Source organism: Mesoplodon densirostris, chromosome 13 (assembly GCF_025265405.1).
Source record: "Mesoplodon densirostris isolate mMesDen1 chromosome 13, mMesDen1 primary haplotype, whole genome shotgun sequence".
NCBI lineage: Eukaryota > Metazoa > Chordata > Mammalia > Artiodactyla > Ziphiidae > Mesoplodon > Mesoplodon densirostris.
In genome coordinates this window covers 77495313-77513214 of record NC_082673.1, presented here as the reverse complement: position 1 = coordinate 77513214, position 17902 = coordinate 77495313, and the positions used below count along the sequence as shown (strand labels likewise).

Sequence of the window (17902 nt, the reverse complement as noted above, 5' to 3'; positions counted from 1 at the left end):
TTTTTTTAAAAAGCAGCTTGGGGTGGATATTTTTGCAAAATGAAAGTATTGTGTATTATAGTGATACCAGTAACCATTCCTCTCCCTCCCTCCCTCCCCATCCATTCATCATTTTTGCTTAAAGTAATGTTGTTGTACCCTGCATGGCTCCTAAAGAGTGCAGGGCTGTGTGTCAAATACAATGGCAGACACTGTTGGGAATTCAAAAGAAGCAGAAGCCCCCGTCCCTGCCTTCCACAGAGACGTGACACTATTTCATCCCCGAAGAGGGAAGACTGGGCCCGTACAGACTTCTTTTGAGTGATTATTTTATTGTTTTGTTTGAGGAGCATGTATGTTTGTGTTTTATAACGCAGTGAGCTATTTATAGAAACAGCTCATGTTAAAGTATAGCTGTTACAGCTCATCCCCTCTTGTCTGTTATTCCTAGTTACTGCAGCAAGGAAGTATACAATAAGGAGAATCTTTTCAACAGCCTGAACTATGATGTTGCAGCCAAGAAGAGAAAGAAGGACATGCTGAATAGCAAAACCAAAACTCAATGTAAGCCGTTTGTTGTGAACTTGAGAAGAAAGCTGTTCGAAGATCATTATGATTGGGTTTTGGCAGGGGAACAAATCACACCTCATATGTTTGGCATCCGCTTTCATGTTGACTGTGTCATTCACAGAGGTTACCCGGATCTTTGCACTCAGAAACCTGGCTGTGCATTTTATGAGTGAGATTAATGTATTCTTTACAGTCGTGTTTATAAGTCAGTTGCTAGTTGGGGTGTTTTTTCCCTGCTTGTCACTTATATTTGACATAGTTAATTTAGTTATTATTCGGTGGTATGGTCAGCTGAACCGGTTCCAGTGTGTGCTCTCGTTTAGAACTGTGTTTGGAGGCTTTGAACATAGATTTGTTTCTCCCTCTTCCCTTGTATAAATACTAGTAACGTTTCTAGATGCTGGATGTAAGTATGAACAGAGAGTATAAAGTTCTATTAATAAGCAGGAATTACAGATCTTTAGTTTATTCCATCTGTACTGCATGGTTTCTTCATATTATCTGTTTTATTTCTACTTTTTACGGCCTTGTTTAACTTGTAAGCTTGGCATTTAACACAAACTCGCACTTGGGTATTAGATTTTTTTTCTTTAGTTTGGAGCTCTGGTATACTCGATCTGAGTATCAAAGACTTGAAGTGCTTCTGACAAAGTAAATTACAACTCCAGTATTCATACACTGCAGAAGTTAGGCATTTGCCTCCCCTTAGATTGTCAGTAGAGTCTTTGTACTTTTTTGTCAAAACTTTTTTACACTTTGGATTAAATGAAAACGAAACAAGTTTAAAATCTTGGGCATGTTATAAATTTTAAAGCTGTGGGGTTTGGGGTTGTTTTTATTTTGTCTTTGTAGATTTCCACCAAGAAAAATGGATCTATGTTCACAAAGGAAGTACTAAAGAGGTGAGCACCCATCTGTTTATTAAGGAGTATGCTTAGCTTTATGCCTCCCCTGACAGGGTAGGGGCGAGACTGGGAAACTACTTCACATCATGACTGTCTTCTTGGATGTGGGTGGTGGAGGCCTGCAGCCCACTACCTAGCCAGCCATCAGAGTTTGGGGCTACAGAGAGAGATGCAAAAGTCACTAGGTGGGCTCCCCAATCATTCAGTGAGATGATGTATGTAGAAATGCTTTATAAGGATAAATATTCCCATCTCAAACACACTATTATAAAGCTCTAGCCTTTCCCTCAGGACAGTGCCTCCCTTTTGTTCTAAGATCTCTTTTAGACTTCAACTGAATTCATTTTAGCCCCGGAAGGGTTAATCACTAAATACAGGAGAAGTTTTCGTGCCCACCCAGTGTGAGGCTGCACGAGCTAGATGCAGAAGAGAAAAAGACACAGTAATATCTAAATTGCATGGCACTTTGTAAAACCCTTTTATGTACATTTTCCCGCTGCACAGGCATTTGCTCAGATAACTAGGATACAGGCAGTATGACAGATTGATAGAATTTCTATTGCTGTCAGGGACCTTGGAGAACATCTAGTTCGCTCTGTGACTTGAGGCCCTGAGAGGGCCAGGGATACACCCGAGACCACCCAGGTACTAGAAGCAGAGCTGGGACTGTGAGTCAGGGCTCTCTACACCCAGTGCCTTGTGTGTTCACAGAGAAAAGACCACAACTTCCTTGGCTTCTTCATGAAGCCTTAAAAATGCTTCTGATGATCACAGAGAGAAAAGCACCAGAGATGTGGCAAACAGAGTTGACAAACGTGGGGCTAATTCTTCCCCCAGGAGTATGTTACAGTGACCAACACACATCACATACCCAGCTCCCAACCCTTCCTTGACAGGCAAGTACAAGTGCGTGCAGAGAACAAGGGCCCAAATGGTACACGTCACGACTTTAGTCACTGACTAAAGCAGCTGCCGGCTGTACTACCCATCTTTGTGGTTCATGGTGGGGCAGGGCACCAGGGGCCCAGGGCCCCAGAAAGGGCTGATCATGGCACAGGAAAGCAGCAGATGGCCATAGGTTACCTAACATAGCCACCAAGCTTGTCAGCAGAGTCCAGGCAGATTTTTCTGGAAAATGACCTCTGCACCCCCTGTTTTCACATTCAGCGCCATGGATATTGCACTCTGGGGGAAGCCTTCAACAGGCTGGACTTCTCGACTGCCATTCTGGATTCCAGAAGATTTAACTACGTCGTACGGGTAAGTCTCTGTAGATTATCAAGACTCCCAAGATGAATTGTCTTTTCGGGTTGTCTTGAAGTAGTTCCCCCCAACCACCAACCAAAGAAACAAACAAAAAAACAACTTTTTAGGACCCTGGGGATTTTAAGGAAAGCAGAAAATGGATTCCTTAACTCCCCCCTCCCCCAATGTACTTCAGGTTCCTATATGGATACTGAGATCCACATAGGATGGATCCATCCATATGGATGTCCCTGAGATGGGCCCCCTCAGACAGGGGCCGCCGTAATACCTCACGTGAGCCACAGTGCAGGCAGCACAGGCTGTGGCAGTAAGATCAGCAACAGAGAATTCAGAAAGCAAGTTGTAAAGCACCTTGGCTTGTTTTAAAAACTTTGTGCACCTCTGGTTGTTCTCACTTCCTTCTTGCCCGGCTTTAGCTGACTCTAGGTGACCCTAAGGCATTCTTGGTTTAAGCCTCAAAGCTGTATGAGTTCAAAGCACCCCAGAACTTCTTCCTCCTGACTCCCTTCCCCGACCCCCATGTAGTAATACTATTCAGTCCCAGGTTCACTTAAAGCTTGAAACTACCTGTTTGGCTCAGTTGCTTCCCATTTTAAACCCTATGTTGGAAAAAAATAATTTTTTAATGAGCTTTAGCAAAATATTAATGATGAAGGTAGTAAAGCAAGGAAGTCTAACCATGACCTTCAAGTCACTGATTCTTTTTAGTTGGTTGGTGGCTGTTTTTCCCCCTAAGCTCCCTTGTATGTTTCTGTCAGTGGTTCCACCTGGGCGGGTAGCAGCTGTTTGGGTTTTAGGATCAGAAGTAGGAGGGAATTTACCCGCTGGGGGTGTTAGTTGGTTGGGTTTTTATTTTCTTTTTCCTGGGTCGTGCTTCTCGGTGCCGTGTCATTGAGTCAGATGATTGCAAAGGCTCAGCCAGAGCGATGACATTCAAGCCCCCTTGAGGCCTGGATCATTCACCTGTCATCTGGGCAGATGCAGGGCTGGCCGTCCCAGCTGACCTGATAAAAAACCCAGGCCTCTTGTAGGTTAGAATCTCTGAGCTGAGCCCATGACCAGACCTGTCTAGTCTTCAGCTGAGCCCTTATTCCACTCCAAAAGGGATGAAAATAAGAGACCTTCTTGATGAAATGTTCATGTCATTTCATCAAGACTCTGCCGCTTCTGGGAGGTCACTGTGGCCGGCAACCCAGTGCAGGCTGGTTGGACTCAAGCCCGGGAAGATCTGGAAACTTGTTGCTAAGACTATGAATAGTTTCCATCCTCTAGGTGTTAGAGGAAGACACCCAGATCTGATGTCTTGATTCCAAACTGGTCAGCATTTGGTCAGTTTTAAGACGGTTCTCCTTCCTACCTGTTCTCCTTCTCACAAGAAATAAAGCAAAGGAACAAGGATTCAAACAGTGAAAATGTTTCATGCAATTATGTGCACTAACACCTTTTAGCCTTCCATTAACCCTGTGAAGTGTAGGTACTTTTATCAGCGCTGTTTACATAAACAGAGGTACAGTGAGGTAAAAATGACCTGTCCAAGGTCACGAGGCTACAGAAGGGAAGAAATCCGGATCTGAAACCTGGGCAGTCTAAAGTCCACACTCCTTAGCTGCTACAATGAGTTCCATATAAGCAGAGGATTGAAAGTAAAATGGCCTGAGGTCAGATCCCAGCTCCACGGCTTTCACGCTGTTTCAGCCTCTCCAACACTCACGTTCCCGGGTGTAAGGAGAACTTAGAATAACCTAACTTCACAGGGTATCTGTGAAACTCAGTAACATATATGGAAATACTCTGCAGGCCAGAATATGTTATTCAAAGTCAGCTACTAATACTTATTATTACCTACTTATCAAAATTATTGTTTATTCTCCCTGAAAAGTCTTTTCAATTTGGTTGATAAAAAATGTTTTTCTACTTTAAAAAAAGAAAAATTACTTGGGGAATCATGCCCTTTGCCCTTGATTAAAACTCAGCATAGAGGACTTGTGTCTGACAGTATCTGATTGCAAAATACATCCTGAGCACATTCTCCTAACCTTTAAGTTAAAGAAACTACTGAATGCTTTCAGTTATTAGGCTCAGAAAGAGGGGGGAATATTTCCATTCTGGAAAGAACAATCTTTTTTTCCCCTTCACTGTTAAGAGGCCTCTGTAATTTGAGAAATGTCATTTTTATAAAGAGCTTAAAACATTTTAATGATAGGCACCACGTTTTGAGGGTTTTCTTCTAAGGAACTTAAGACACTTCTCAAATATTCTTCTTATCCTTAAACCAACTTTGCAAAGTAGCTCGCCAGTATGTTATCCTCATCTTACTACTTCAGCTTAATGGTTTTTTAATACTACAATGATTCCTCAGTCCCAGTAAGAAACCGAACCAACTTTGAAGCCTTAAAATCTGTTTAACCTCTTTAAAGACAAAGTACATTTTTTAAAAAGGTGTCATGTTCATGCTAGCTGTCAATGTTAATGAAAGAGACATGTAGAGGGAATAAAAGGCATAGCCAGCATTCCTATCTCAATGTTATGATGTTTTATCAGCATGAAAATTTTGTGGAATTTTTGGAATCAAAATTTGAATATAAATTGGAGAGGTTTTTATACAGCATTTGTACCTTTTTTTAATTGGCTTCAGGCTACACTCATTGCCTCTACCTGCTTCTCTACACACTTCCAATGGCTTAAACACAGTTTTAAGTGGGTTTTAAAGATGATTTTAAATCTTTAAAAGCAGTAACTTATGAAAGGCCATTTTTAAAAAATGGGTTTACACCATGCCTCAAGACCAGCACATTTTGGAAAGTCCCCTGGGGAGCCAGCGAGTATTCCAGGGGCTGGGCCAGTGGTGGGGTTAGAACCGTAACCGCAAGAAAGCAAGTACTGACTAACCCACCCAGGGCACAGAGAGGCCAGCGGAGAGAGTGGGTCTCCAGTAAACACATCAGAATCACATCTGCACATTAGAATCACCTGTGAAGCTTGCTCCTCTAAGGAAGCCCACCTCGAGAGCACCCGAGTTCATTAGCTGAAGGTGGTGCCCAGGCACTGCTGCTTAAATTTATCCACCAGGTGATCCCAGTGTGTTTTCAAGTTTGTAAACCAGCTCAGAAACTACTTGGGAGCCCAAATGTTATATTTTGCATAGTGAGTTTTTAAACAAGACACACCGAGGCACAGGTGCAAGAGGGGGCTTTAATGCTTTAATGCCAGAAGGCTCTTTGATCTGGTCCTCCCAGCTCTGTGTAGATGCTGTAACTGTAGATGCTGTAACTGGTAACTGTAGATGCTGTCTTCAGACCAAGAAGAGCCTTGAATAGCGGTTTCCTGACCTGAATGAAGTGACCCCTGCGTGCATCAGATCAGGAAGGACAAACAGAAGTTTGCAACCCCACTCTCTCTGTCCCTCTGCAGCAAAGAAGAACATCCACAACCTAAACCAGTAGTGCACATTTTTATTTTTTTCTGCATTACCACCCTAAGTCCATTTGAATGTTTCCAGCAAGTTACTGCATTCCTACCGCCCCTAAAAGTCTTTTCCAAAAACATGTTTTAGTTTAAGTTGACTGGTGGTTTGGCAAATGAAAGGCTGAAATATGGCACGATGACTCAAATTCAAACCCAATGCCTTAAATTAAGGGCGTGCTGTTGCCAAGCCCCTGGCGGGTTGTGATGTGTATGGGCAGCCTGGCCCCTTCACCAGGTCCCTCTGCTGCAGTGACCTTGGATTAATTTGGTGCTGCACAGCCTTGCTCTGATGGAAGGCGGCCTCTGCCACCTCGGTCTTTAAACTGGTGGGTATCTTTTTCCATTGAGACAAAGAAGCTGGGGTGGAGGGAAGGCGGCCAGCCATTCCAATGGCAACAAAATCAAAAGAACAGGGCACAAGCCCATTTGAAAGTGATTGGCAGAAATGGTTGGGAATTGTGAGAATTCACTGTGGGGTATTAACAGTGAGGGCCCTGAGCAGGTCCCTAAAATGAATGCTGATTAGGCTGCTAATGATTTTACCAAAGAAATGCTGCAGCCCTTGGAATTCCGAGCCTTCTCAGTCACACTAAGCCTTTAGGCAAGCAGCAGATCCTGCAATTTCTGGGTGCCCACAGAAGTGGGGGACACTCACAGACCTTGAGGGTATGACCACAGGATTGGGGGAGTGCATGCAGAAGTAGGGGGTACCCCAAAAAACGGAGGAAGGCTGAGAGACCAGAATAGTGGTATCTTCGACCATGGACACCTGACAGAACATTAATAATTTAAGCATGTATTCTCAATTTATGTATATTCATAAATTCATTTGTAAATCATATACCTATAAAAGGTGCTAGGGGCTTCCCTGGTGGCACAGTGGTTGGGAGTCTGCCTGCCGATGCAGGGGACACGGGTTCGTGCCCCGGTCCGGGAGGATCCCGCATGCCGTGGAGCGGCTGGGCCCGTGAGCCATGGCCGCTGGGCCTGCGCGTCCGGAGCCTGTGCTCTGCAGCGGGAGAGGCCACAGCAGTGAGAGGCCCGCGTACCGGGAAAAAAAAAAAAGGTGCTAATAATGGTACCTACCCCATTGTGTTGCTGTAGAATTAAACTGAGTTTAAACACATGAAATGCTTTTAGACAGTGCCTGGTATATGGTGAGCATCAGTTGTTGCTGTAACTATCGTCATCTTTAGGGTCCTAATTACAGGAATTAGAAAATATATGAAAATAGAAATTAAAGATGAAATATAGAGATTGATTATTTTACAACTTTTCTACCTGATTTTCTTTCCCATCTGACTTCGGGGACCAGAAGATCAAAAATGTGCCCATTTTATATAAATTTTTTTCTTGAGGATTCAGAATTTAAATATATCCCACCATGAGCCCAGAAATATATTTTATACTAAAACTCTAGCTAGTTTCTAGGCTAAGTCAGGTGCTTATTATACAGGGGATATGCTAAATTGGATAGGTGAGCTGCGGGGTTTTTTTTGGTTTTTTTTTTTTTGCGGTACGCAGGCCTCTCACCGTTGTGGCCTCTCCCGTTGCGGAGCACAGGCTCCGGACGCGCAGGCTCAGCGGCCATGGCTCATGGGCCCAGCCGCTCCGCGGCATGTGGGATCTTCCCCGACTGGGGCACGAACCCGTGTCCCCTGCATCGGCAGGCAGACTCTCAACCACTGCGCCACCAGGGAAGCCCGAGCTGCGTTTTAATTGCCAATTCAGCAGACTTTTTTCCCATCCAAGGAGGGATGTTCCTGAGAGCGTGTGACATTGCTCTAAGTTGCTCTGGTTGAGGGTGAGACAGGGGTTTAAGTATCTGTGAGCTAGGATCCGAAGGCCCCTCGAGTCTTCTAAATGAAGGGCTTTCCAAAGGCAAGGAGGTGACAACATCCTCTGCTAGGTCCCCATACATCAATATTGCTTCAGGTGAGTGTTTTCAAATCCCTAAGCAGGTGTTTTCTATATTAAGTCCATACCATATACCTAGTGTTGCCACAGTCACTTGAGTATCAACTAAGACCTGGCCTCTGCTGGTCAGGAGTTTCTGGGCTACTCTGGGAAACAAGGTACAAGGTACTGCAGTAGCAAACTGGGTTTGGTCCTGTCTAGGAAAACGGAAGAAGCAGCACTGGAGGCAGCTTCTTGGAAGAGGTAGAACCTGAGATTCTCCTTCCTTGAAGGATGGCCAGGATTTGGCCAGGTGGAGAGGCAGGTAGAAGGCTTTGCAGGGACAAATGGCGTGAGCAGAAACCTGCAGCTGGAAAGAACAGAAGTGGAGGGGAGTGATGGTGGGCCAGGGGCCAAGGACAATGTGACGTCCAACCTTGTAGAAGCGTAGGGTGGGGGTAAGGAGGCTGCAGCAGACGGGGAGCCCAATTTAAGCAGCCTCATTGAGGCAGACAGACCTGCTCAGATCAACGCGACAGGGAATAGGGCATCATTCTAAGTTCAGAATTTTCTGGGATGGACGGAAGACAGAGAGGCAAGTTGTTCTCGGCTAAGAATACAATTAATTTGTGTAAACTTGGCCCTCAGTTAGAGGGATGTTTCACTTGCAAATAATATTTACCCAACCTTGACATGCCTGGAGATTATTAATGTAGCAGAAATGTTCCCTCTTCCAACCTGTCAGTGTTCAGGCTCAAAGTCAGGACAAAACTTTCCAGGTTTTAATCTGTGTTATCCATTGAGTAAATAAGGGTCTTGGAAGTACGTGGCACTCAATGCAGGCAGAAGCACTGCCTGATGTAACCAAAGGTTTATTGCAAAAGACATAATTTTCCTACGGGCACCCAGCTGGCGTACTGAGCATGTGAGAAATGGCAGGGGCTTCTTGAAGTTTTTTCCTACCTTTGATAATCCTATGGCTTGTTTTCTCATCAGACATATACCTTCAACTGCAGAGCTCACTGTCATAGGAGATAGAAGAATTAGGGATAAGTTACATTCTTAACAATATTCTGTGCAAGATGGAGGATGCTTGGGCAACAGCTGCATGGGTAACCTTGAACTAACAGGGAGAGTAGCTGCTGTTTTTGTTGATGCTTCTGAAGCCCCAGTTGCTTAGTGTCCCTTTAAATCTCTTTAAATATGTGTGTGTGTGTGTGTGTGTGTGTATATCTACATATAGATATAGATATACATATATGTATTTGTTAAGTGCCTCCCGTGTGCCAGGTTGCGGTAGAGTGGTAAACAAGATAACCCCTTCTGTCTTGAGGTTTCTATCCCAATTAGACAAGTAAAGACAAGTCAGCAAGCAAGTAAACAAGATCATTTCAGACAGGTATAAATGAAACAGTGAAGAACACTGAAAGCACAGTAAGATCTAGGATGGTCCGCAAAGGGCTCTCTGAGCTCTGAGCAGGTGACATTTGAACTGAGACCTGAGGGGTGGGATGGAGCTGGCATGTGAAGACGTGGCAGGACCAAGGCTGGGAGGTGGGAATGAGCCGAGCCTGCTCAGGGAACCAAAGGCGGGTCGTGTGGACAGAGCAGAGCGAGCTAGGGAAGCACCGGGCAAAATGAAGCTGGACGAGGGGCGGAGACCAGGTCAGGGAGGACCTTGCCAGTTATGGTAAGGAGTCCGGATGTTTTTTCTAAGGGCAAAGGGAAGCCATTTGAGGGTTTCAAGCAGAGAAGTGACGTGAGCTGATTTATTTTTAAAAGTCTGAATGCTACGATGAACCGAAGGGAGGAGATGACACGAAACGCGCATTTCCTGCGGGCAAAGTGAGATAAGAGGGCAATCTCCTCTCCCCATTCATCTTCCACGCACCACTTCAAGCTGAGGTTGAGATCCCTCCGAGACTGACTATAGGATATTGCTTGCAACGAGACTTTTCTTCTACTCAGTATGTCTAAGACTAGCACGAGCCAAAGCTGAAGGGCAGGATGTGGTTTCAGCACACGGCAACCACCAGCCCTTCCTCCCGTGGCCCAGAACCGGTCCTGTTACTGCACAGCTAGTCACTGTGGATCGGGTCGTGCTGGATCCCCAGGAGGCCCCCACGGTAATGATAGCCTGGAAGTCAGGAGGAGCTGAGAACCCTCTTCTCCAACCCCTAGCCCAGTCCCCCACCCCGCCTCTCCTTAAACACAGCCACAAATTACTGGCACCTGGGCTAAAATTTGCCCAGCAGAAAACAAACAGCCATTTTCAAACAATCCGTTTTCCTCTGCTTTTTTTTCTCGTGTGGCTAGAGGCAAAGAATCCAACTGGCTAAGTCGTCTTGGTAAATAAATTGCTAGATACAGCCCTACTCCCCCTAGGCACACAGCTCTCTTGACACAGAAGTAAAATTAATAAATTCTGTCGTCTTTACCACTAGTTCCACACAATACTGGTTCTGGGTCTGTAGAGTTATTGTGATGTGGAAAGTAGACCTAAATGATTTACCCAAAGCCATTGCCTCATCCTAAATGCGTTATTAACCCTTTCTGGGTATTATTTCTCCCTTAATGTGAAAAGCTGATTACCGGTCCCAGTGTAATACTGATATAAGGTTTCCAGACTCCTTCCTAGAACATAACACTGCATGGTATTGCTACTATTTTTAAAGTTTCGACGTAGATGCAAATTTGATTGGCCTTGACAAACTGAAGTCCTTAAACTATCAAAATACATGTTCTCCGTTAGACATATCTGGGTCCAAGTCCTGGCTCCACCACTTGCTACTGCTATATGTCTTCAGGTGAGTTGCTTAACTTCTCTGAGCCACAAAATCCTCTTTTGACTAGTGGAGAACCCACTTCAGTGGGTTGCCTCTGAAGATTAAACAAGATGACACATGTAAAATGCGTAGCATGTAGTAAACACCCATTATTGCTAGCAAAATAAGACTTCATGGTAGATGCAACTATGTAAGCCACAGAATGTATCAACATTAACTTTTATCAACAGACAGGGAGCTACTAAATATATCAGAAACATAATAAAAATGACAGAGAGGAATATGAAAATTTGAAAGCATTTAAGCATTTGGTTGACAATACATAAAATTGAAATACAGGGATTCTAAAGGTCTCTAAACCAGCTGTACTTTACCCTACTATTCACTATGCCTTCCCTGGCAGTACTTCTACCTAGCAATAGTCTCTGTACTGTGCTAAAAATGAGTGATAATAATTTATTGAGTATATTCTTGCTGTCAGGCACTGTTCTGAGTGCTTTATGAATGCATTTAATCTTCACAGCAACTCTAAAGTAGGTACTGTTATTATGTATGGTTTACAGATGGGGAAACTGAGGCAGGCAGTTTGGCTCTGGAGCCCTCACTCTTGAACCCTATCACACACACACACACACACTCTCTCTCTCTCTCTCTCTCTATCAGAAATTGACAAATTATGGCCCAAGGGCCAAATCTGCCCCCCCTGCCTGTTTTTGTAAATAAAGTTTTATTGGAACACAGCCACACTTATTCATTTACATACTGTCCAAGGCTGCTCTTGTACTACAGTTGCTGAGTTAATTAGTTGCAACAGAGACCTTATGACCTCCAAAGGTTAAAATATTTACTATCTATCCCCTTTACAGAAAAAGCTTTACAGAAAAGATAACCCTTGATATCCACTTTAAACTTCACTAAAAGAATATGGTTTGGAAGGGGAAGAAATAATACCTTATAATAATAATGCCTTGCATTTGGTATTTACAGTGGGTTTTTACATACTGATCTCACTGAATTCTCATAACAACCCTGTGAAGTAGGTAGTGTTTTTTTACTTCCACTTTAGAAATGAAGAAACTGGGGTTCTGGGAGGTTAAATGACTTACACCACAGACTAGATGGTAAACTTCGTGCGTCTAGGGATCGTGTGTCTTTATCCGCATCACCTACTACAACACTACGATAGAACGGGCATGCAGAAAATACTTGCTAAGTGAATGACAACTGTAAAAGTCACCCAGCTAGAGCATCCAGGTCTCCTCCTATTCTGGGGTTCTCTCTCCTGACCCCAAGGCTGCCCGACAGTAAAAAGAAGGACTTTCTCTTGACACCGGAATAAACAGAAGGTGGTTGATGTGTCATTCTCCTGATAGTTGATCGATTTTTCCTTCTGTATCTTTCTCTTCCTTAGTCAAAGATCATCTCAGTCAGACCAAAGGGCTTTTTTGTTTCTCCTCAAATGCATAGTCACAGCCTTGAGAATTTTTGTGTCCTTGTGATTGGTGCATTTTTAGACAAGATTGAAACTGACGCCCTCGTGAGATGGTAGTCACATGAAATGGGGGTTTTGGATGGATTTCAGGCAGAGCTCTGCCTGCCCTCCTCCCACCCCATGATGAGTCACTACCCTTCCCAGAGCCGACTCAAGACTTTTGTTTTCTTTCATCTTGCTTTGCGCTGGTCATGTGAGGCTCAGGGTATTAATAGACCCAGGGCTTGGCCTTCTGAATCTTGTTGTTGGTCAAGGAGATAAATGAACAGTTTGGCCAGTCCCTTTGTGCCATTTTTCACTCTTCTCTTGACTGTCACGCGCTGGTTGGTGACAGAGCTGAACTGGAAAGGCAGAGGACAACCTGTCTGGTCACCGCCTGTGGACGTGGCCTCTGCTGATGTTTTGACTTCTTGCCTCTCTTTGTGGGCATTTGGTCAGTTCCTGACGTCCAGCCTTGGATCACCAGGACTAATCTTAAAAACCAGCCTCAGTCTTTCTTTGCCACCTTCCCCCAGCCTGATGACAGCATCTCTCCCTGTGTGTGAGAGAGATACATAAGCCAGGCAGGAAAAGATGTGGGGTCTTTTTTTTTTTTTTTAACTTAGAGTAAAATTATGTTCAGGAAATTAAAAGTCTGTCCGTGGTTTGACAGGCTCCTAAGGGGCTCCATGGGGACAAAATTTTTAAACAAATGCCTTGGAAGCAGAGGTTCTTTGAATTGCCTGGGGCTTTGATCCAGAAGTTTCAGTTCTTCTCTGCAGCCCAGTTTTTAAAATGTCACTTTGCTAGTTCCCTCAGCCTTGATTCCAGCACCCAGCACAGTGTCATACTTGGTGTTTACTGACCTGAAGTGAAGTTGGGCTGGGGCCTGGCCAGGAGATGAAACTCCCTTGGAAGGTTTCCTAGGAGCAGAGATAGAAGCTTTAACATAAAGAGAGGTCCTGGGTCTCTAAATCTAGTTTACTGGCTCTAAGGCTAGTGACTTTTACTTAGCCTGGTGGGTTCTGGTGCAATAAATTATTTTCACTTTATATCAACCTCTTTTGTTCGATAACTCTGTGAAAGCATGAAGTGTGTTAAGAAGGATCCCGCTGAGCCCTCTCACTCCTTGTGGCATAGTTGGTAAAGTTTAGTTTCTTGAGCCTCACTTTGCTCATCTGTTAACTGGGTAGAACCACATGATCTCTAAGAGCCCATTCCAGTCTATAAAGTTTCATTTTTTCAATAATAGAATCTTTGTTTTTTTTTAATCTTGCCACATTTATAAAGAATTTTGCTTTTGAAAGGAAGAAAGATTATGCTAAGGGTGCACCAACTTAAATTATTATCTTTATTTCTTTTTGTTTGGTGATAACATGGGTGGTGGGAATGGGACATACTCCTTCAGTAAACCAACCAACCTTTATTTTCTACCTACTTTATGCCAGGCACTGTGCTAAGAGCTTTATGTGCATTCCCTCATTTAACGCTGTCACCAATCTTGGAGACTCTAAGTATTACAAGTAGAGATGAAGAAACTGGGGCACCAAGAAATTCAGGAATTTACCCAGCGTCACAGAGCTAATAAGTGGTCAAAGCAAAACTTGCACATAAGTCTAAGAGCTACAAGGTTCCTAGCCTCTAAGTAGGAATATGAGTATACACTGTACATCCCTGAATGTCTCTTTCTTCCTGTTATTGGCTTCTTTCTACAGAAAGATAAGCGCAGTGAAAGATTCTAATTAACAGACATTTTTATTGAACGCTACATAAGCAGGAGATATCTGGATAAGAATTGCCACTTCCTTGAAAAGTGCCCATCGTTGCTGAACTTGAGCTTTTAGGTGCCTTGAGAGCAGTCCCAGCCAGTGGGGAGAAGTTCAAGTAGGGGTAAAAGAATTCCCGCTGGGGGTCATTATGTACAACTCCAACATCACAGGTCATAGGAGGTTTTGTTCCCTCTGGAGAACCTCAGCTTCACTTGCTGAAGTAGGACAAGTAGAATGAATTAGCCCTGGCTGAAGCCAACCTCTTTATATTTAAAAGAAAAAAAGCAATTAAATATTCAGCCTGATGCCTAGGTTTTGAATTACCCCCATTTGTCTTTTACTCAGAGCATCTGCTTTTTATTGCATTGTGGCCCTGCCTGCCATTTATCTCTCCCCGTCAGTCTGTATCTACGTGTCATGTGACTCAAAAGTGAAGATTAGAGGAGAAAAATATCTCTGTAGTCTAAGCCTGGCAACTTCTATTTTTATCCACAGCTGTTGGAACTGATAGCAAAGTCACAGCTCACATCCCTGAGTGGCATTGCCCAAAAGAACTTCATGAACATTTTGGAAAAAGTGGTACTGAAAGGTGAGCTCTCTCTCCCACACTCTCTCGCCCCTTTTTATAGGCCTGGGGCCGGACAGATGGATTTTCCGATGCAGTGGACATGTCACTGGATTTAAGGGAATGTAAGCAGATGGAAATGAATGACTCCAGATGCATTTCAGGGGTGCTGGATTCCAGTTTAGAAAGGAGGGCCATTCATGCTCATGACAAAGGGTGAGACCATCACCCTCCTGTCCTTGTGTTGGGATCATGCTCTAAGCCTCTCAAGCTTCTTGGTGTAGGCACGTGTCCCAACCGAACCTCTAGATTCCAAATTCCTAGAAAATTGAGCTGTGTACAAGGCAGAATAGATCCACAGACTCTCTGAGCTAGAAAGAACTTTACGTCTCTGGCTCAACTGACTCATTGTGTATACGGGAGAAAGAGTGATTTATCCATAATCACACAAAGAGTCAGCCAGACTGGATGAGAATCCAAGCTCCTGACCCCCAGACCTGTGCTTCTGCCACTGATGATCTAAAAGAGACATCACTGCTGGGCAAAAGAAGCTGCTTTCAGATCAGGTGAGCTATTGGTGCTGGTAGGACAATGAAAAGAGAAGGAGTCTTTGTAGAAAACGGGGAGAAGAGAACAAAGAGGGACCTAGATAATGGAAACTCTACCCAATAACCTCGAGTGCAGAAGCTTGGCCAAGTGTAGAATAAACACCAGTGAGAAAGAAAACCATATCCCCAGTGGGTGTACCCAGGTAACACGAGCAGAGTAGAGAAGAAGAAAGAACCACTTGTGAACTATGGAGTGTTCTAGTCTCATAAACGTTAACGACTTTTTTTCTTCCCCACTCAAGTCCTGGAAGACCAACAAAACATTAGACTAATAAGGGAACTACTCCAGACCCTCTACACGTCCTTATGTACACTGGTCCAAAGAGTCGGCAAGTCTGTGCTGGTCGGGAACATTAACATGTGGGTGTATCGAATGGAGACAATTCTACACTGGCAGCAGCAGCTGAACAACATCCAAATCACCAGGGTAAGCTGGAGCACCCCAGCCTCCTCCTAGCAGGAACGGCTGCAGTTGGTTCCTCTGCTGGGATGCTGGGCAGCCTCGCCAGGACTTTAAATCCTCTCTGGTGATGGAAGAGTCTGGACAGTTCTGATTGGATGCTTTCCATTGGGTGCTGAGGGTGGGCTGGGGGACCTTCCGATAAAGGGAGGGTGGGGAGAAGAACTTGGCAGCGCAGGATCAGAGTATATGAACGACGACAGCCAATGGAAACGTGCTGGGAAAACTAGAAACTTGACCTTGGGGCCGATGTAGGCTAGTTCACTGAAATCTCTAGTGGGATCTGGAGATCTCTGCCCATTTCCTCTTAAAGTACGAGTTTGTTTATAGCTTTAGGATGCTGCCTTATGTACAACAGAGCTTCGATGGCAGTGGCTTGGAGAACTGGCACCAGCCTTTTAAAACTCTAGTTCCAATTATTAATAGTTACGATAAAGGAAGGCTTTGAGTAAAGGCTGTAAGCATACAGGTAGGAAAAGACATGAGCAATTCTCACTCAAAGCAAACAAACAAACCAAAAAACCCACACATTACCAGCTAAACTACTACCAGTAGTTTCTTTCGGCTTTTAAAACGTAAGTTGGCCCTCAGCTCTTGGCCTCTTAAGAGTGAGCAAGAGGACTAAGGCACACAAAAAATGTGAGAAAGACGCTGGTGTAATCTCTCAAGGCTCCCTAATGGACAGACACACTTAGGCAGCTCACGTAGCACTTGGCTGACTTATCTAATCACTGACCATGGCTGTTTTAAGTGGTTCCGGGACCCAGGCTGATAAAGTTTGGGTCTGCCCCGTCTCTCGAGAAAGAAACATGAAAAAACTTCTTTGACCTCTTTTAAGTATTTCACTATATGAAGTTTGCAAAACGCAGTGTCCTTGACTTTACTGTTAATAACCTCTCTGTGCCTTAGTTGTTTTTTTTTCTTAACTCTGAAACAGGGAATAATTGGAAGTCTCAGAGTTCTGTGACTTCCTTAGAATCACTTAGGCTGCAGCGCACACACACACACACACACACACAGTGATACCCAACCAGCGATATAAATGACCCATTAGTCCCATAAGTCCCAAGGGCATCTTCCCTCCAGCAACTAGGAACACACATTTAGATGGTCACACTTGCCCAGAACTTGCCTCTGTTCTGTCTGTCCACCTCACAGGAGCGCCCCCCTTGGCCACATCTGCCCACATACCTTGCACTTGCATGGGCTTACTTCCCCAAAGCCCCCCTCTATTGATCTACAAACTCTCTTGGGAGTTACCCATTGTAGTTGCTAAAACTCTTCATGGAGTGAGGGTAAAGGGGGATCAGAGAAGCCCAGTGACTCTCCCCAAGTGACGCAGCAATCGGGGCCAGAGCTGAGACCAGAACCCTGGGCTTCTTATTCCTAAAACGGCAAAGCTTTTAACATCAGTGGTTTCCAAACTTTTTTTCAATCTAGCTTTCTTCCAACTCTTTATTCAATGACCCAGCCTTTTGCAAACCTTTTAAATCCAATGAAATCCTATGCAGGACAGATCAAACGCTGAAGTTCATCTCACCCTCCCCTCTGCTCACAGCACCCCAGCCAGGCCAAGTGATTCTCTGCACACTCTAAGCTTGGGCCTGCCTCGGGGTTTTTAAGCCACCTGCCTCCCTGACCATCCAATCTACTGAAGCCACTATCACCTTACCTTCTTCAGAGCCGCTATTATGATCTGAAATCATCTCATATGTATATTCACTTTCCTGTCTCCTCCACTGGCTTATAAACTCCACAAAGAAAGGACATCACCATCTTGTTCCCTGCTCTATTCCTTGTCCCTGGACCAGAGCAGATGGCAGTCAATAAGTTTTAGTTGAATCAATAAATGATTGAAGGGGACACTCCTCCCACCACCTACCTTAGAACTTGTTCAATGTTCAGAGGAATACAGTTGGAAACTATTGCCCTGTATTTACAGATGAGCATGAAAATTTACCAATTGCAGGACTAGTGGGACTAGTGATTCGAATTCTCTGTGCCTCCATTTCCTCATTTGGAAAATGGGGGCAGTCATGCCTATCTCAATGCCCTGGTGTGAGATTTAATCAGGTAATATATAGAAAGCACTTAGAACAGTGCCTGACCCATAGTAAGTATTGTAAGTGCGTCAGCTGTTATTATTGCGAAGGGCTCCCTCT

The 17902-nt window shown here is 44.3% G+C and overlaps 2 protein-coding genes across 5 annotated transcripts in view; one reads left to right on the top strand and one right to left on the bottom strand.

Annotated features, from left to right (window-relative positions):
• The window catches only part of NTAQ1 (N-terminal glutamine amidase 1), a 171724-nt gene that overhangs the window by 78919 nt on the left and 74903 nt on the right, over window positions 1-17902 (bottom strand). Inside the window, exon 6 of one of the 2 annotated variants that reach the window (XM_060115649.1) lies at window positions 5980-6065. The exons of the other annotated variant lie outside the window; for it this stretch is intronic. Within the exon in view, the coding sequence (XP_059971632.1) occupies window positions 6013-6065 (53 nt within the window). The 3' untranslated portion in view covers window positions 5980-6012. Of the gene's footprint in view, window positions 1-5979; window positions 6066-17902 lie in introns of those variants that run through there. 2 annotated transcript variants of the gene reach the window in all.
• Window positions 1-17902, top strand: part of FBXO32 (F-box protein 32) — a 34550-nt gene that overhangs the window by 6215 nt on the left and 10433 nt on the right. For 2 of the 3 annotated variants that reach the window (XM_060115644.1, XM_060115646.1), the window contains exons 2-6: window positions 431-543; window positions 1402-1451; window positions 2622-2714; window positions 14603-14696; window positions 15523-15707. In XM_060115644.1, coding sequence (XP_059971627.1) covers window positions 431-543; window positions 1402-1451; window positions 2622-2714; window positions 14603-14696; window positions 15523-15707 — 535 coding nt within the window. The remainder of the gene's footprint in view (window positions 1-430; window positions 544-1401; window positions 1452-2621; window positions 2715-14602; window positions 14697-15522; window positions 15708-17902) is intronic. The other variant, XM_060115645.1, reaches the window with a different exon arrangement.